This window comes from Oreochromis niloticus, linkage group LG10 (assembly GCF_001858045.2).
Source record: "Oreochromis niloticus isolate F11D_XX linkage group LG10, O_niloticus_UMD_NMBU, whole genome shotgun sequence".
NCBI lineage: Eukaryota > Metazoa > Chordata > Actinopteri > Cichliformes > Cichlidae > Oreochromis > Oreochromis niloticus.
The window spans coordinates 26,188,732-26,206,704 of NC_031975.2; the positions used below are offsets into that span (position 1 = coordinate 26,188,732).

General features: G+C 40.5%; 1 protein-coding gene across 1 annotated transcript; it reads right to left on the bottom strand.

Annotated features, from left to right (window-relative positions):
* On the bottom strand, positions 1 to 15,427 carry elmod1 (ELMO/CED-12 domain containing 1). The gene is made up of 11 exons (XM_013276649.3): positions 15,286 to 15,427; positions 14,782 to 14,853; positions 11,530 to 11,675; positions 10,420 to 10,448; positions 10,169 to 10,266; positions 9,878 to 10,007; positions 8,118 to 8,251; positions 7,840 to 7,908; positions 6,152 to 6,202; positions 5,317 to 5,450; positions 1 to 4,236 (listed from the first exon to the last, which is right to left on the bottom strand). The coding sequence occupies exons 2-11, from the start codon at positions 14,796 to 14,798 to the stop codon at positions 4,061 to 4,063; spliced, it is 984 nt and encodes a 327-aa protein (XP_013132103.1). The 5' UTR covers positions 14,799 to 14,853; positions 15,286 to 15,427; the 3' UTR covers positions 1 to 4,060.
* Positions 15,428 to 17,973: the final 2,546 nt, after the last annotated feature.

Here is a 17,973-nt window from a genome sequence, read left to right on the forward strand (position 1 = left end):
TTTAACTCTCCTTTGATCTTTATTGTGATCTCAAAAAGTACAGCACAAACAAATGAAGCACGCTACAATATTCAAGTACTTTACTGAAGAATACACAATGTCAAAGCAGCGACCGTGAACGTATCATGCAGATCGAGGTCTCTTAGGCAGTTTCAAAGCAGAATATACAGCAGCATGTATCTAACTTCATCTACAGTATCGTTGGACACGTCGGCCCTCACACCACAAATTACTGATTTATTAACATAAAGGAAACTGCATTTATATTTTTACAGTAGTGCAAAGCTGACCACAGTAAAGCAAAGCAAATGCAAGCAGGAGATAAAATCGGCGCTGACATTCACTAAAGAAATCAGCTGCGTAATACTGACAAAAAGCTTTGACATTCACTTCAAAAGGAACAAAGGTATTCAGTACTGTTCAACACAATCAACAGTGCAAGCATGGATGTAAAATTAATGCTTGTGTTGTATTTCTTTCAGTAATGTGATGAGTACATTTGTCATAGCATGTTAAATACAGTGGTTATGTGTTCCAGGAAAGACGTGGGCTTTAACCATTTGGTGAAAAAGTGAGAGTGTGGCTCAGAGCTGAGATACAAAAATCAAAATGCTGCTCCAGAGACAATGAACTGAATATTACCCAAGTCTGTCTCTATAAAAGGACCTAAGGTAACAGCTGTGTGACAAGTAAGACAGCTGCAGTGGTCCTGGGTCCACATGCTAATTATCAAGAGGGGAAAATATTTCCTGTAAAAAGTTTTGTTCATGTTGTTTAGATCGTGTATTTTTCCCTATTTTTGAATTAGAAAACAGTTTAATAAAAAAGAAATCGTAATGAAGAATTACAGAGCAAGAATTGAAGAACGAGAGTTCAGGGCCATCAAATTTAAAATAAAGATCCCAGTATCAATTAAATGCCCTGCTGATGCTGACCCTAGGTTTGCCCTAACATCGGCCATGTCTTCTTTTGGCTAGCAGGACTTTACTAGATTAACCTGGGTGTCTTCAGGCTTAATGTTGTGTACGGGATTAGTGGACTCTATTTAAGTTAGCATTGATTAGTTCTTGTCTTTGGGAGTGAACGAGAGGTGGTAAGGGAAGGCACTCTGGAGCTAGCATAAAGGTCATGCTTTGGATTTTCAAGGACAAATCCCACTCCGTGTTTTACACAGGAATCATTTTCTAAGTTATGTTACCTGTTATCTGTTCTCACATCAGTAATAAAATAACAGTCAATTAAAAATGTTAATTAGGGTTCTCATTGAGAATGTAACCCAAATATATAACTGCATTTTTCCTGAATGCTAATTTGTGATCCACTCACTGGCCACCTCATACCAGTAACACCTGGCTAGTACCACCACATCCCAAAGTGGCTCTACTGGATTGAGCTCTGGTGACTCTGGAGTCAACATTTATGTGGAGTGAACTCGTTTTGATGCTCAAGAAACCAGTTTCAGATGATTTGAGCTTTGCAACATGACACGTTAACCTAATGGAAGCAGCCATTAGAAGATAGGTGGACTACGATCATAAAGGTATGCGCACAGTTATCAACCATATTCAGCTAGGCTGCTTGGTGGCTAAACAATGCTCAACTGACCCTACCATCTGAATGTTGCAGCAGAAATTCACAGTCGTCAGATATAATTGTCAGTCTTCTTTTTCCAATTCAATTAGTAATTTTGAGCAGGTCATCTTGACCATGTCTATATTCCTAATTACACCGAGCTGCTTCCATGTGGTTGATTTAACATTTGCATTAGCAATGAGTTGAACTGTGTACCTAATGAAGTAGCCAGTGAGTGTATTTCTCATAGTTTTCTTGTTCAGGTTATTCTTGCACATCTTAAACATGTTTTTTAAATAAAAATAGGGGTTAACTTTAAACAAAAATATGAAAAATCTGCACCATCAGCATCATATTGCTCTCACTAGGAGGCTGATGGTAGCTCCATCAGTCAGATGCTGATGGTAGCACAAAGAAAAGAAAAACATTTTTGTCAGTGTGACAGTGAGAGCTCTGCAGGTGGTGTATTGACTGGCAGGTCAACACCTCCATCGTGTTGCATTTTAAACTTTCACTGTCAGCTCTCCTCTGTTTTAGCAGCAGTCACTTAATAAACTCCCTATGGAGCAACTCTGCATTTTAATGTCTTGCCAAATTCCAGCATTGTTAAACGCAGCACAATCGCTGCCATAGCTGAGGAACCCTTTGTCTACACTAATTATACTAATGTTTCAAAGTTAATGTGGTGACATTTCACCTCTATTCAGCTCTGCATGTGGCTTGTGTAAACTGATTAGCATTCCAGCTCTGAGTCAGAAAGTTAAACAAAATACTCAGGCACGCATGGTGCAAATAAACACATTTTAAAGAAATGTGCAGTGAAATGAGTGTAAATTATTGCTTTGGCTGATACAACAGTGGACACAGTGTCACATTCAGTGAATACAAAAAGAATCAAACAATCGTGGATGTGAGAAACATTCATAACAGAATCTCTGCATGGAGTCAAATCAAAGGCAAAAAGCTTTTGCAAACCTGTAGAAAATGTTCACAACATACATATTTAGATTTCTACTATCCAAGCTGGGAGCAGGGCTGCCAAATGCCACACATCGAGTAAGGTTCATAAAATATTTAAAAACATAATTTAGCAGGTTTGCAAAAATGAAATTTAAGCAAAACTGCTGCTCCACATTTGATATTTTGGCAAGGAGAAATCTTAGGTATTGATGTCATTAGACACCATCTGTGGCAGTTCGTAAAACAGAGTTTAGAGGTGAAGTGGCCCTTTATGGTTTGACTGAAACAGCACCAGCAAAAGTTCTCTTAAACTTTGATTTGATGAGGGGGATTTTTCTCCTCTGGTCTACATATTCTCATATCTGCTGAATTATTTTTAGTCCCAATTGGGGCAGAATTTATCTACACTGCTAAGTAATTTTATGAATGCAACTTCAAAACAGTCAGAAATAGACACAGCACCACTGTGACAGAAGATCTTGTGGGAGTCCCGCTCCAATTTAACTGGATATAAAATATTTAAGTGTGGCCAAATGACATATAAAACTGGAATAAACTTTTATATTATGTTTGATTGCATCTGTCTCCACAGACAAAAACATGAGACTGAGATGCAAATTGAAATTTAAATAGAGGTTCAGAGGATTTTTTTGTAAATTCAGCAGCTCCTGAACTTAGTTGGAATTCATCCCCTCCCAAAAAGGATCAAAAACACCCCCCTGCCCCATAAATCACACCTTTTCATATATCTATATGTCTTCGTCTCTGATAGTCAGTGCACTAACCGTCAAAATATTCCAAACTGCTGATCAATACATCGCAATCTATCTAATAGCTGTTTTTGGCTGATAAAGTAAATTTGGTTTGTTATTAAATTAAACAAAAAGGGTTCATAACTGAGGTGTAACGGCTGTGATACAATCGTTATGAGTCCTTAAAGCAACAACAATGAGTGTAGTGATGGTGTGGTGCCAGCCTCCTCATGCACAGCTACAATCGCTATGGTCATCTCTGATGCTGGTGGTCTAACGCTGCAGTGAGGGCAGATAGGCAGTGTGTATGTGTGTGCACTTCTTTTTTAAATTTATTTTTTGGGGTCAAACATCTGTTTACAATGTGGGAAGTCTGAGGGAAAAGTCCCAATTTTAAATTACTAAGATCCTGTCTAAGGTTATATTCTGTTTGTGTGTATGTAGGTGTGTGTGTGTGGTTGAGTTAAGCTGTTGGCAGTGATGCGACATGACGTTAGCTGGGACGTGTTGGGCTGAGCAGACATGGAACAGAGCTTTCCCAGATGTGTCCAGCAGTTTGAGGAACCATCTCTGTGACTGTGAGGCTGTTTCTGATTTATTGATGGCCTACCAGACATCTAAGGGAGACCTCTGTGGGGTTTATGAAGAAGGGAGACCTCTGTGGGGTTTATGAAGAAGGGAGACCTCTGTGGGGGTATGAAGAAGGGAGACCTCTGTGGGGGTATGAAGGGCTCAGTGAGGGTGATGATTGGGGAGACATGGGACCAAGGGGGTGTTTAGAGGTTGACAAGGTGGAGATCGGAGGCGGAGAAGTGGGGACACAGAGCCATGTCTGGGTTCTTCAGCTGTCGCAGGATCCGTCGGTGGAACTTGGAGCGGACTCGGTTGAACTCCATGATGTCGCTGGGATCCTCCTCAATCCAGAAGCGGTGGAACTCCTGCATCAGGTAACCTACCAGGAAAGAAAGTAAATAGGCACATATGTGCAGCTAATCCACAAGTAATTATCCCCTTACTGCATTTAAGCATCTTTTTTATTTTTCCACCACACAGTTAAACTGGTTTGTTTCATTCTCACACCTCTTTTTTTACCATAGCAGGTGGAAAAAAGAGAAAAAGTTTCCAATTAAAAATCTGCACACACTGTTAAGCAAACAGCTGAAAGTTAATGGAATCTTTTTGAAACTGTATGAGGTTAAATTTTTTGCCAATACAGGCTCTCAAAGCCTGGCCAGTACTGCCTCCATTTGTTTAACACTTTTACAGTTTAAAAGATGGGCGTAGTTCTGGCTCAGAAAAGTAAATGCAATGCAGAAATAGCCACCAGGGGCGCTACCTGTGGTGGACCCCATAGACTTCTGCTGCTATAGAAGTCTATGGGGAAGTAGCTATTGACACTGACCTAAGTTTATGGGCTCATTAACCCATTTCTGGCCAAACTGATTAATTCAAATAATAATAAAATAATAGTAATCCAAAATACATTTTGTACATTTTGGATATTTTAAGTTTCAGAAGGATTATCCCAGGTATGCTCGTTGGTTAAAACTTAACAATTACAGGTCTGCAGACAGTGAACATGCGGTAACCCTCACCTTTCGCATCTGTTTTCAAAACACAAAAATGTTGACTCCAGTTACTGAACAGTTTTAAATCAAAGAGCTGATGTCTCAAATTATAAGCCTTAACAATCTGCAAAAAGATTAGTTATAAAAAGAGTTCCCAGATATACAGTTGGAATAAAGGTTGAAACTACCCAAACAGAATAAAACAGTTTTTGTCCCAGGCTTTAAACTTGTGTTATTGATGTGTATTTGGAGAATGACCTGCTTTGGAAGATGCCACTTGGCTAAAATACAATTTTATGCAAGTTCTGTATACCAACATCTCCCCAGCCTTAAACTTTAAAAGAAAACTTTTCTTAATTCTGATGCAAAAACTTACAAAAGTCTAAGCAAAATGAAAAACACATAAATCAATATACAGGAAAAATAAAGATAAAATAATGTTCATCCCAATCCAATGTACTCACAGAAGGTCTGCTGGAAGTGCAGCAGACTGGGCATCTCTGGAGCCACGTTGTACAGATGGGTCTTCAGAGCTCCACTCACCAACAGAGAGTAGGCCAAATCTGTGATGTTAATGCCCACAATGGCAAAGGAATACCTGGAGGACAAAATATTTACTAAGTCAGTAGGTGGGACCCTGTTTATCTGTTAGACTGCTGTGACAGGGGAGGAGAAGGAGACAGCAGGTTTTCCATTTCACAAAAGATTTTGTTTTTTAGAGAACAGAGATTACATTCAAACAGATGGAAAGAGAGCCTCTGTACACAAATTACCATGGACATTAAACACAAGGACTAAAATGCTGAAGGCATAGAACATGGATTAACAGGACTTCTGTCCCAACAGCACTCGGCCATAATGGTGTGCTCAACATCTTTATCGTTTCACTTCATGACAAAGTCCACACTCAGTTCAAATCGCAAACTGTCTATTTAGTAAAGACACTGCACGGTGGAGTATATCAGCAGCGATGTCGCACTTGTTTTCTCACAACAATCCTCGGCTCTATTCATCGCTAATGCAGACTGACAACAGAAGCCAGCGTAGCAGTGCAGCAGGACACACAGTGGTAAAATACTTCCTGTCCATTAGCACATAAACACAGTCTCTCCTGCTTACAGATGCACGCACTTCTACAACACACTCACATGCGTATGCTGGCTTGGTGTGAGCATCACATGCTGAGGCTGCTCTGTATTGAGGCCAAACCTCACACAGCTCCAGCAGCAGCAGCCCAGATTTCCCTGCTCCACACACACGTGCATGTCTGCATATAGTGCATGTGCATGTGAGACTTACCCAATCGCTTTGTCAAGGTTCTTCTGTTCCCATTCAGGCTTGTTTACCTCGCTGTGAAGGACACACACTTGAGTCACCGATGGTGTACATGTGAAGCAGCAGCCACAGTGCACCATAAAAGCTAAATCTTCTGAGAACGGTTTAGAAACTGTCTGTTAATGCTGATTTATGGCTCTTTTCTTTCTGCCTTTCGGCTGACAAGACGATGCTTCAGTTTGTATAAATTATCATGCTTAGTGCAGCTTTAGGTGCATGAAAAATCAACCTAAATGAGAAAGCAATGAACGCAGCAAACGGCAAGTGAATGAAAGTGAAGTTGAGTACCTTGGGTTTCTGTGTGTGCTCCTACAGTGCGTGAGACAGACAGAGAAGGAGGCATGGGCAGAAATGGAGGTGGAGGAGAAACAAAAGAAAAAGAAGAAGAATCTTCATTTTGGAAATGACACCACTCACTGGGATGCCGATGAGAAACAATACAAGCAGCAATAGTCAATAAAAGATGAGGCAGTGAATGGCATCAAGCTGTAAAAATGAATATAATCAAGCAGAGTATGATGGATGCAGTGTTATGCATGATTAAGTACAGATTAATGTAGAAGGAATACACAAAGTAGTTGTAAGTAGACGCTTTGATTTATTTTATGTTATATCTGTTTTTAAGCTTTTCTTCATACCCATCAGGTATTATGCTGGACTGGTAGCTTCATTAGAGCTTCGTTTGACATTTTAAAGCAAAAAAGGTAGAAGCAATGAGCTTAAAGAGGCTAAAAAGATTTTGTAAACTGGTCATAAACTTCAGCACTCGTGGCACTTGTAATACAAGTAGTTTAAAACTGACCTAATTGCTGTCTGCTGAATTAATAATTTAGCTACATAGGTAATAAAAAAAAAACAAATGTGGCTAGATCTGAAAAATTAAGCCAGTGCTGAATTGCCTTCACTCTTCTGAATGTCCAGCAGGGGGCGACTCCTCTGGCTGCAAAAAGACTTCCATTTGTACTGAAATATATGGTAAAAAATTCCTTGGCTCCCTAACTGTGCGACCTCAGTTAACAGTTTTCTGGTGTCTGTATGAGGTCAGTCAGCAGAGTCTGATCACATTTAGTAAAAAATAAATTTCATTTTTCATTGGTCAGTATTGGAGACAGAAGGGAGAATTGCCCAAGCTATGTACAGTGGCTAAGGGTTCAATCAAATCAATCTTAAGTTGTTAGTCAATGACAGAAAGCTGTCCTGGTTTTACCATTAGGTCCACCGTTGATCACTTTTGGTTTCAGTAGAGCACATACACTATGTTTGGCATACATATGATCTTTTCAGCGAACAGATGTGAGACGTTTTTGATTATATTTCATACACAACCAAACTCACATCCATGCTTTGTTTGAATCTGAAGGATATTATTTCCAGCACTGTGGTTATATCTAATATAATGTGTTATATTGTGACTCTGCTGTATAATTTACAAACTTTTCATTGACTAACACTTGAACTTTGTGCTATTAAAGCTCAATGTGTACATTCCTCTTTTACTGCAAGGTTACATTTTTCTGTACTTTTCTTTTTCTATGAACTATAAACTCCATAAATTCATATACAGTCTACATCTGTAATTAATGGCAGAGATGTTCTACCAATCCACTTGGTGTATTCCTTTAATATGCTTGTGAAAGGCAAAATGAACATACTTGTGCTTTGGTTGGAGGGAATCATGGAGCATCTGCAGGGCGGTAGCCTTGTCGTGTTCAGCAAAATACCTGTAGAAAGACAACAGAAGGGAAAAGGCATGTCTGAACTTCCCACTCATGTATATGCATATGTAGCCTATAAATTATAATTATTTATTTATAGTTTTGGCTTTGATTTAAAGTCTTTAAATGACATGCTGAACATGTATATGTCCATATGTAAGTGTTGCACTGCTTGGCTGGTTTTTTAATCTGTGTTTCCCAGGCCGACAGCTTACAGCAGGTTGTGCAGGCCCAGCAGTCCCATGCCCCTGAAATCAGTCTTTGGATCGCTGCCCTGGAAACCAATCTCACACCACTGTTTGGATATGCGACCCGTGAGAGGTGTGTCAGGGCGCAGCTCTTTCCATAGCTACAACAAACACACAAGCACACAACCACAGCTCAGTAGGGTAAAATTATTATTCTATAACACAGCATAGTATTCACTACAGTGTAATATTATGTCTGACAAGTGTAAGTACATGAGACTGCAACATAGTGGTACAGGGGGAATGTTTCTATAGTAAAAAATGTATTTAATTTAGTAGTGGGAGAACATCCATTTAATGAAATGAACTACGGGATAACCGATTTAACTCAAGCAAAAGTAAAGAGTAATGATTCATATAAGTGACCCCGATCTGTTCTCTAAAACCTAAAAGAGGAATTATGGATTTGATCAACTGGTCCCTGAATGCAATTGACACCCCTTTCTCAATGAGAAGTCTGGGCTCAGGTGAGCCTGACTGCTGAAGATATCTACCTATTCGGAACCATGGTAACAGGGTTCTTGCTGATCGGAGCTGGCTTGGCCCTGGCTTATCGAAGAATTAAGGAAGCGGAACCGGCTGTTCAAACCCCCACAAGGCTGCCCGCTGGGATTGAAACGATGGGACGAGGCGTGAGTTTCTCAAAATGGGCTCATTGAGTGCAGCACGGATAAGATCTTGGAGAACCGCACGGCTGCCGTGAATACTCAGAACAAGACCTCTGAGTGCAAACTGGATTACATCTGGAGGGGCTCGCTCGGAATAACACCTCTGAGCGCAAATTGGATCACATCTTGGAGAAGCTCACTGCGGTCGTGAGTTCTCAGAATCGGCTCTTTGAGCACAAGAACGACAACATCACGGAGCGTAAGTTTGATAACATCATGGAGAAGCTCGCGGCTCTCCAACGGGAGATTGAGTGACCAGTGTTGGACTGTTAGAACAGCTTTGAAATTCATATGAGTTGTTCGCAGTAAAGTTAAAACCACCATCACTTCATGCGGATACCCCTTCGGCGCCAGCTGCGGTCTCAAGGCTGGAGCTGAACAAAACACCCTGATAACGACTGTGTTGAGACTGTTCTTCCCATTCTATGCAAGGCCACCTGGGTTGGCTGGAAGACTGTTTACTTAGCCTGGCAGGGCGAAGGACACTGTCTCAGCTGAACTCTGGACACACACACACACACGCACACAGACATATATACACATGCAGATGTACACTCATCCCCCCTCCAAACGCCTTCGACGCTTATTCCCTTCCGATGCTGACGGTGGATCATGGAGACCAGCGCATAGGCTGCAGGCCCGGATGTACTGTCTACATTGGCTGTCTCTCACCCTTTACCCATCCCTGTTGCTTGTCATGTGTTTCTTTGGTGTATTAAGAGTTTTTTTCATGTGCTATGTGCAGAGGTGTTTTTTTCTGTTCTCAAACTGATCTCCCTGTTGGAGCTCAGTCTGGGGGGAGTTATTTTTTTCTCCTTATCTTTCCTCATGTTGTGCTTTTCCATGTTATACCTCTCTGACCTGTCTTCCCCATGTGATGTTTGTGTAATGTATGTATGGTCGGGAGGGTAAGATGGCGCTGGCACGGCTGGCAGCCTTAACCCAATTTCCCTCGGGATGAATAAAGTATGATCAATCAATCAATCAATCAATCTGACACTACATGAAGATAGGTACAATATTTTCTTCTCTTTAAGCAACCACAGAGAGACTGCATACCTTCATCAGCATTTCCTCATGCTCAGGATTTTCGCAGTCATAAGGCTCCCTGCGTAGCTTCTCCACCTCTGCCACCAGGCTCCTGTAGCCCACAATCTGCAGCAGGCTGGCCTGCAGAGAGATGCCGAGCCTGGAGAGACAAAGGGACAGGTAGTCTGTTTGTCTCTGATGAGTGCATTGTATAAACTCTCCGCTGTCCTTCACAGCTACTCTAGGAATTAGCTTCCTTTGCTAACCTCTAATTAACCACAACACAAAAACAGAAATGTGATATGCAGTGCAGAGTCTCACTGTGGGTTGGTGTCAGGGTTAATTTTCTTCAAGGCCATGATGTCATCGATGGTTTTCTCTACTTTATCAGGATGGACGCTGAGGGCAGACTGCAGCAGCTGGAGAGGATAAGAGCAGAGAAGATGGCAGGAATATAAAGAGAGAGGCAAGGACAGAGTGGGAACACATGTTAAGGACTGAGGCAAGAAGACTGAGCAATAAACCCGGATTATGTTGCACGTGCATAACGACAGATTGAAAGAGCCCCATACCTCATTCTTGGAGTACCTCAGAGATGACTCTGCAAGGAAATGTTGCAAAGAGTAAGACAAATGCGTACAGTAACAGTGAACAAAGCTCTGTCCAAAGCCTCAGACTGCTGATATGGTACACTGAATTTAAATCATGAATCTCTGAGCTAACCTAATACTGAATAAGTAAGAGGCAGAAGAAAAGTGGATGAATGAATTCATGTGTTGGTTTGAGTATATTCTGTTCTTCTCTGTGTTCTCGTCTCGGCCTCGCTCTGTTCAATTACTGTGTTTAAGCTTTGGATCTTTTGTGTTTCCTTCTCTTGCACAACCTGTGTTAGTATTCATGTATGTATTGGTTATTTCCTGTTTTACTTTAAGCGTTTTTTTCTTTTGGTTTCTACATGTGTTCTGTTCCCCTGACTGGCGCTCTGTGCATATATAGCCCTGTTTTTCTCTCCTAATTCTTTAGTTGCCCCGTTTGTGATCCTGTGACTCACCTTTGCTTATTGATCATGTTTATTCCAGTAGAATTTGTGCCATGAGCCTATTAACAGCATGACCCTTATTACTTTGTCTGGCTACTGTCTTGCATATGAGTCCTCCTCATCATTATAAAACCCAGAATGAGATTCATCCTCATATTGTAGGAACTTGACAACCACAAGGTATTATTGTAGGCTTTTTACTTTACAATATAAAGTGCATGTTGATTTGGCACTATATAAAACTAAATTGAAGGTAGCCATGCCCCAAAGAAAACTCTTATTTATCATCTGTTTTGCTCAAAATGTGACCAAAATTTACAAAAATGAACACAATCCTGTATTGATGAAGACTGAAAACTAGACATTTATACCACAAATACAGGCAGAAAGGTGTTTACTGGGGTCATAAATCAAGTGAAAAACATTATTCAGATAGACTCCTATACATGAAGTCTAATTGGTCCCCCACTGGCCATTACACAAAATGCAGACTTAAGTCATTTCCACATTGGCTTCAGAACCGGAGTCTACGTCTATTTCAAAATGCAACTAGAATCAAAAATAAATATGACCAAATCATATACAAATATGAACATAGATGCAGGAGTGCGAAACATTTTTACAAATAAGATGAAACTCGTACCTATCTTGAGGGTCCTGCGGGCTCCATGTTTGTTGTTGTAGCAGATTCGTTGTAGCTCGCAGCGTCCCGTAAACTTCCTGACAACAAACTTTAGGCCCCGCCAAAGACACTTGCAGTAGAGGAACACAAAGAACTGGGTCACAACTCTGCAGGGGAGAAAACAAGGGGATTATACTCCTAAATATATACACAGATATTATATACAGCGGGTAAAATAAGTATTGAACACATAACCAATTTCCTAAGTAATATATTTCTAAAGGTGCTATTGCCATGAACTTCTCACCTTCATTTCTCAATATTACACATAATTTATGGGCATCTGTGGTTTGATTTCTTTGCCTGTGTGGATTGGATGTGTTGTTACCGACATCAGGTAAGTAATGAAATAATAAATAACTGTAGGTATGATTTTTTCTTCCTGTTTGCTTTTTTACAGTTCAGCATATTAAACAAATATGCCTATATAAATTTAATTTTGACCAATTTTGTTTCACATTAAGTTTGAGACAAAGACACTGAAGTGAAAATGCAGAAGCAGAGAGGAAGACACAAAGAGAAGAAAGTCAGAAGAGTGTGCTTCACTTCGTGTCTACCAGGGGAGACTTGCAGCAGATCAAAGTGTGCTATTTTTTTGCAGGGGACGCTGAGAATGAAAATGGAAATGTCCTGGGAAATGCATAGTGACCCATTAAGAGAATAAATGATTTCCGGCCTTCGTCCGCCTCGGTCTGCAGAGAATGCTGAACATCACCCTGAATGCAATCCTTTTTTTCCTCTCAATGTTTTTCCCATCGGTTGTCTCACTTAAGATTGAAAATTGTATTTTCCACTATTACTACTTTTTTTTTAATTTCCAATGTATATATGGATTGGAAGCATTAGTAGGTAAGCTAACAGTAGCAAGAAAGCAGATTTTGTGTAGCGACTGGGAGGACTCACAGTACTTTAACTTAAAACACTTGAAAACTTTTCTTTTATATACACTATCCAGCTGCAAAACCTCTATCTTTGTTCAGCATTTACAATTTTTCCAGACAGAAATAAATCCAGCTTGTGCACAAAGATCACAGTGGGACATGATCTTCAGTGTCAACAACAAAAGATAGAAGGTAAGAAAGGTCCAGGGGGATTAATCTCTCATTCTGAGCCCGTGGATGAGACTGGCATGTTGAACAGCTTGCACTGACACTCAGCTTTTTAACCTTCAAGGAAGCGAACACTGAGCAAAGGGGGAGTGAAGGAGGCATTTAAGGTTATATAGCAACCCACAATTACAGGCTTAATACAAAGAACTGTCTAATAAAATGTCCTTGAACAACACACTTGCCACCTGCTAATCTATTTTAAAGGGTTACCCTACTGAGTCATACACATAAAGGTCAGTTTGCTGGTTATTGCGAGACCTGCTCATCCTGTGAAAACAGTCAAAACAATGGAGACAACCTCCCACCATCATTTTATTAAACTTCACTTTGATTTAATTACACACACACAAAAAAACCTAACTGATGTCCCCAGCTGCTAAAATGATTAAAGTGTTGCTGTCTTCTTTAATTCCTTCAAAATACTCTGATCAGCCAAAAGCATGAATCATATTTCCATCGCTAAACTATTGGTAGAGTCATTGTAGCACATTAGAATAATTACTGTAAGCAAACACGGCCATCAGTGAAAAACATTGGCAGCCTCTACTGGCTTCTACTGTTCATTAAAAGTTAATTAAGCTAAATGTTCTCCAACACATTTATTCATTCACTTGGGAAATCAGTTGGGATTTATGGGAAATTTGGTATGAACTGGGGCAAAGGGGGAAAAAAGTACTGGTGGGTGAAGCCAATTTAAAGGTTGATGACTACAGATGTGGAAAAAGCACAGTTATGAATACTGCTGGCTTTGCTAAATGCAAAACATTTAAGAATCTAGCTCCAAAATACTGCCAAGTTATTTTTTTCTCTGCTGCTCTGGTGCTTTACGTTAAAGGTGTTTTATTTCACCTGTGGTTTTTTTTTTGTTGTTTTGTCTTTCTCTTTGTCGAGATGTTACACAGTTTCACAGCAGCTTGTGAAATGTTCACAGCTTCTAATCATAGAAAACAGCAGAAAATATGCTACAGATACATGCATGTCTGACTGCCTAAGAACTTCAATTTAAGACAAACAAAATCTGATCTGCTGCTAAGCTATCAATCATCTAGACCAATTTAGAACCACCAGTTAGAGTGGTAGACATAGTCTTTGGACTATGGAAATAAGCCAGAGAATCAGGAGAAAACACACAAAAAACTTAACACAGAAAACTAACCAGGCCATTTAAATCTTCTTGCTGCAAGGTGACAGTGCTAACCACTTCTGCATCACACTATCAGAAAGCTCTTCCTCGGTGACCTTAGTAAACACTTTCCTGAAGACTTATAGGCTCAGGTGCTAATTTCACCCACATTGATTAAACTTTTGCTTTTTAATTTTATGTTCTCCCAATTTTGGTCAATAATAAGCCTAAAATAGAAAAAAAAACAAACACCATAATTAACACGCATTAAAAAGCCAACACAACGAGACATGCAACTTTCGAAATTCTGTTATCCGACCACCATTAAAACAAGAAAGCAGAGAAGGCCAGCTATGCTGTTATGCAGAATGATTTAAACTACCTCAAATAAATGGGAAATGGCAGCTAAAATAATGCTTAACAGTTTTAACAATTAATGCACGTTCCTTTCTGTATGCTGTGTACTTAGGGAGATCGGAAAGTTGCATTCAACCTTATTCGCTGTCCCACGTTTAGTTTGCTGGGATCTGGTCACTATGTACACAGTGGATTTAAATAAAAGCCTCACAAATGTGCAGCATTAGAGTCTCGACATTAAAGTTTTGGGGGGGGGTAGACAGAGCTAAACAAACCCATTAATATGTTAAGGCAGAAAGCAGAACTATTAATAGAAACACCTCTGGAGTGCTCCATAATTAAGAGGCCTCCTTACAAAGGGACTCATTCAAAGCCATTCACACCATAACAGCCACTTACTGCTACACAATGTCATAATGGACTGGAAAGAGCTTAAATTGGAGAACTGGGAATAAAGGGACCGCGGTGCTTGTTATTAATAATTAATTATAGCAGGTAGAAGGCGAACATGGATAAACAGGCTGAGAGGAGAAGGAGGAGAGTGACGATGAATTCCTTCACGTTTCCATGCAAAATGTAAATCCACAGCACAGCCTCCATCTTAATCTCGGAGATTCGCCTTACCTCAGGAAATGCTTCATCTCGGCCGCTGTCACCCCTCGGGTGTCTCCGGTGCTGGTGTAGTTGAGTGGTCACCTGGAAACGGAGGAGATGGTGAGTGTTTGAGGCTTGCGGACACGGAGCCGTCAGACAGGCCTGAGCTCCGGAGCTGTCCGCGGTGCTGAGGAATTAACGCGCATGCAAATCTGCGGCTTTCCGCCGCAACAGCGCTTGATTCCTGCGAGCCGCAGAGGTTCTGTTTGGGCTATATTTGGCGCTGTAAAAACCACAGCCACCCACAGAAGCTATTCTGGAGGACTGAGTGGGGGTTTTTTCACGTTTTCAGAGCGGAAAAATACAGATAAATTTAGTTTTTATTCCTCGTTCGTCTCTGGTGTGATTAGCAAACCGAGGCGCAAACACTGAGTAATCTGTAGCTGAAGACGCTACAGGAAATCAAACAGCGTCTGTAAAAGCTTTACCTGTAATATAACCGGTAAAACCAAAAGAAAAACACCCTTTTCTTACCGATTTGGGATAATAAGGAGGCGAAACGGAAGGCGGGAGGCGGCAGGGTGCAGCGTTTTTGTCCTCTTCGCTGGGCTACAATCGCCTGCTTTCCTTCATGATGACTGACACTGAGTCTAAAAGCTACAGCAACAGCAACGCAGTGCAGAATAACAGCACTCATAAAGTCCCAGCAACATTTTCTATCAATATAATTTATTGATAAAACTGGATACGTTCTTGTTTTTGTACCTTAAAAAGTGTAGTTGCACGTTTCCATCTCCTTGTTTTCATTGTTCAACTCTCAAACAAAACAGCTTTGCATGATTTATAGTTTAAAATCATCCTTATTTGGTTTATACTTGCCCTTGGGGCCTCGGTTTGTCCATTAGAACAAACCAGTTTAGCTCCTTTCCTGTCTTCTTTAATACGCTTTCTTCTAATTGGCTGCCCCTCAAAAACAGACGGTTTGAATAGCAGGTGGGTGGGGCTACTGGACCTGAGATAGCCGTATTAAAAATAGCTCCCTAATGCCATATAGATCCAAAAGTAGACAAATAATAAACTGAAGCCTTACGTTTTGGTTCACAGAATTTTGGTTCTTCATTATTTGAAACTTTTATCACTATGAACACCATAAATGTTGTAGTATAGATATTAAAGGGAAAGTGTAATAGGGGCACTTTAATATCTTGTAGTGTAGAGATTCATTAACCTTCGGTGGTCAGAGTAATCATTGGTCACTACCCTAAAACGGCACTATGTTTTGGATAAAAGCAAAAAAGGCTTTTTTAAAGACTTGTACGAACAATTAAAAAAAAAAAAAACATATTGTGATAACATAGGGTTAGGGGTAGGGTTATTGCCAATGGTGGCTTCACAGGATTCATTTCATCTCTAAGCTGCATGATCCTGTGATGATTCAGCTTGGCATTTGCCATGAGTTTGCCTCCCCACTGATCCACTGCCAGACCAATCACACTGGATGACACTGCATGCAGCATGATGTTCACCACGGTGTTTCCAGACTCTTCTATGTCTGTCACATGTGCTCAGTGTGAACCTGCTCTCATCGGTGAAGGGAATGCAACATCGATGATGGACCTGAAGGTTCTGGTGCTCTCTGGATAATGCCAGTCAAGGTCTTCAGTGGTGGGCTATGAACACTAAGTCCAACTGATGATGTCAGGCCCTCATTTCATCCTAATAGAGTGACAATCTGATCAGAGACATACACATGAGCATATCACTGGAAGTCATTTTGTAGGGCTCCAGCAGTACTACCCCTCTTCCTCCTTGCACAAAGCAGCAGATTGATTGATAGTTGATGTCCTTCTGCAGCCCTTTTGTCTCCTTGTGTGACAGCCTATCTCCTGCTGCAGGTACCTCATGCTATAATCAGTCATGACCAAAACAGGAAAAAGCTAAATTATAGATAAACAAGTTTTTTAATTATGTAATTTTTTTCTAATAAATTAATTAACAATAACATCTCAATGCATTTGCTGTTTTTATTCAAACAGAATACATAATAGACCAAAATATTTTTGATTGTTTGCTGTGCTCTGTATCTTTACATCTGTTTCTGTCTTGGACTGAGAACCACCACAGTACAATATCATTTGGGTTTCATATTGCTAAGTCTTGTTTAAGTCCTGTAAGTTGTGAGGTGGGGCTTCCATGGGTTGGACTTCTTTGTCCCACATATCCCTTATTGGATTTTGATCTGGGGAATTTGGAGGTCAAGTCAACACCTCAAACTGGATACTGCCGTTGCCTTCAAACTATTCCTGAACCATTTCACTTTGTGGCAGGGTGCATTATGCTCCTGAAAGAGGCCACAGCCATCAGGGAGTACAGGTTCCATGAAGAGGTGTACGTGGTCTGGAACAATGCTTAGGTGGGAGGTACATGTCAAAGTAACATCCACATATAGGTGCAATGGTGACGAGATAATCAGTGTTGTTCACATCACCTGTCAGTGGTCATAATGTTATGCCTGATCAGTATGTTTCCATGTTACTGTTTACTAATTAAGGTCATGATGTAGTTAAGGACTCTTGTTCTGGTTAAACTCAATACATAACCAGATCAACTTTCCTATATCATGTGCAAAACTATAGCATGTGTCATATTTCCACATCATCATATTTCACACACACACATTCTTGTTAAATTACATTCACCAGCCACTTTATTAGGTACACTTTGCTAGAACCCAACTGAACTCCCCTTTGCTTTCAGAATTCAAGGTAGAAACATTCCTTAAAGACTTTGGGTCATATTGACATGATTAGCATCACAGAGTTGCTGCAAATTTTTTGGCTGCATATCCCTAATGCAAATCTCCGGTTCTACCACATCCCAAAGGTGCTTTATCAATTGAGATTTGATGACTGAATTCTGACCCTACCAGTCTTCTATTCTTCCATTTTTGTGAGCCTATATGAACTCCAGCCTCCAGTGGCACAGTGCTGTCTTCTACTGCTGTACCCCATCTGCTTCAAGGTCTGATGTGCTTTGCTCTTCTGTATACCTTGGTTGTAACAAGAGGTTATTTGAGTTACTGTTCTTATCATCTGGAAGCAGTCTAGTGTCCGATCTCTGATATCAGTGGGGCATTTTCTCCCACTGAGGTTCCACTCACTGAATATTTGTTATCTGTTTTTTGGACTACTCTCTGTAAACCCTTTGCTGGTTGTGTGGAAA

Coding starts and splice junctions, on each gene's coding strand:
- elmod1 (XM_013276649.3), bottom strand. Junction 10,008..10,168: donor AACCCTGACACCAACCCACA/GTGAGACTCTGC, acceptor TTGTCTCTCCAG/GCTCGGCATCTCTCTGCAGG. Junction 5,451..6,151: donor AACCTTGACAAAGCGATTGG/GTAAGTCTCACA, acceptor TTTGTCCTCCAG/GTATTCCTTTGCCATTGTGG.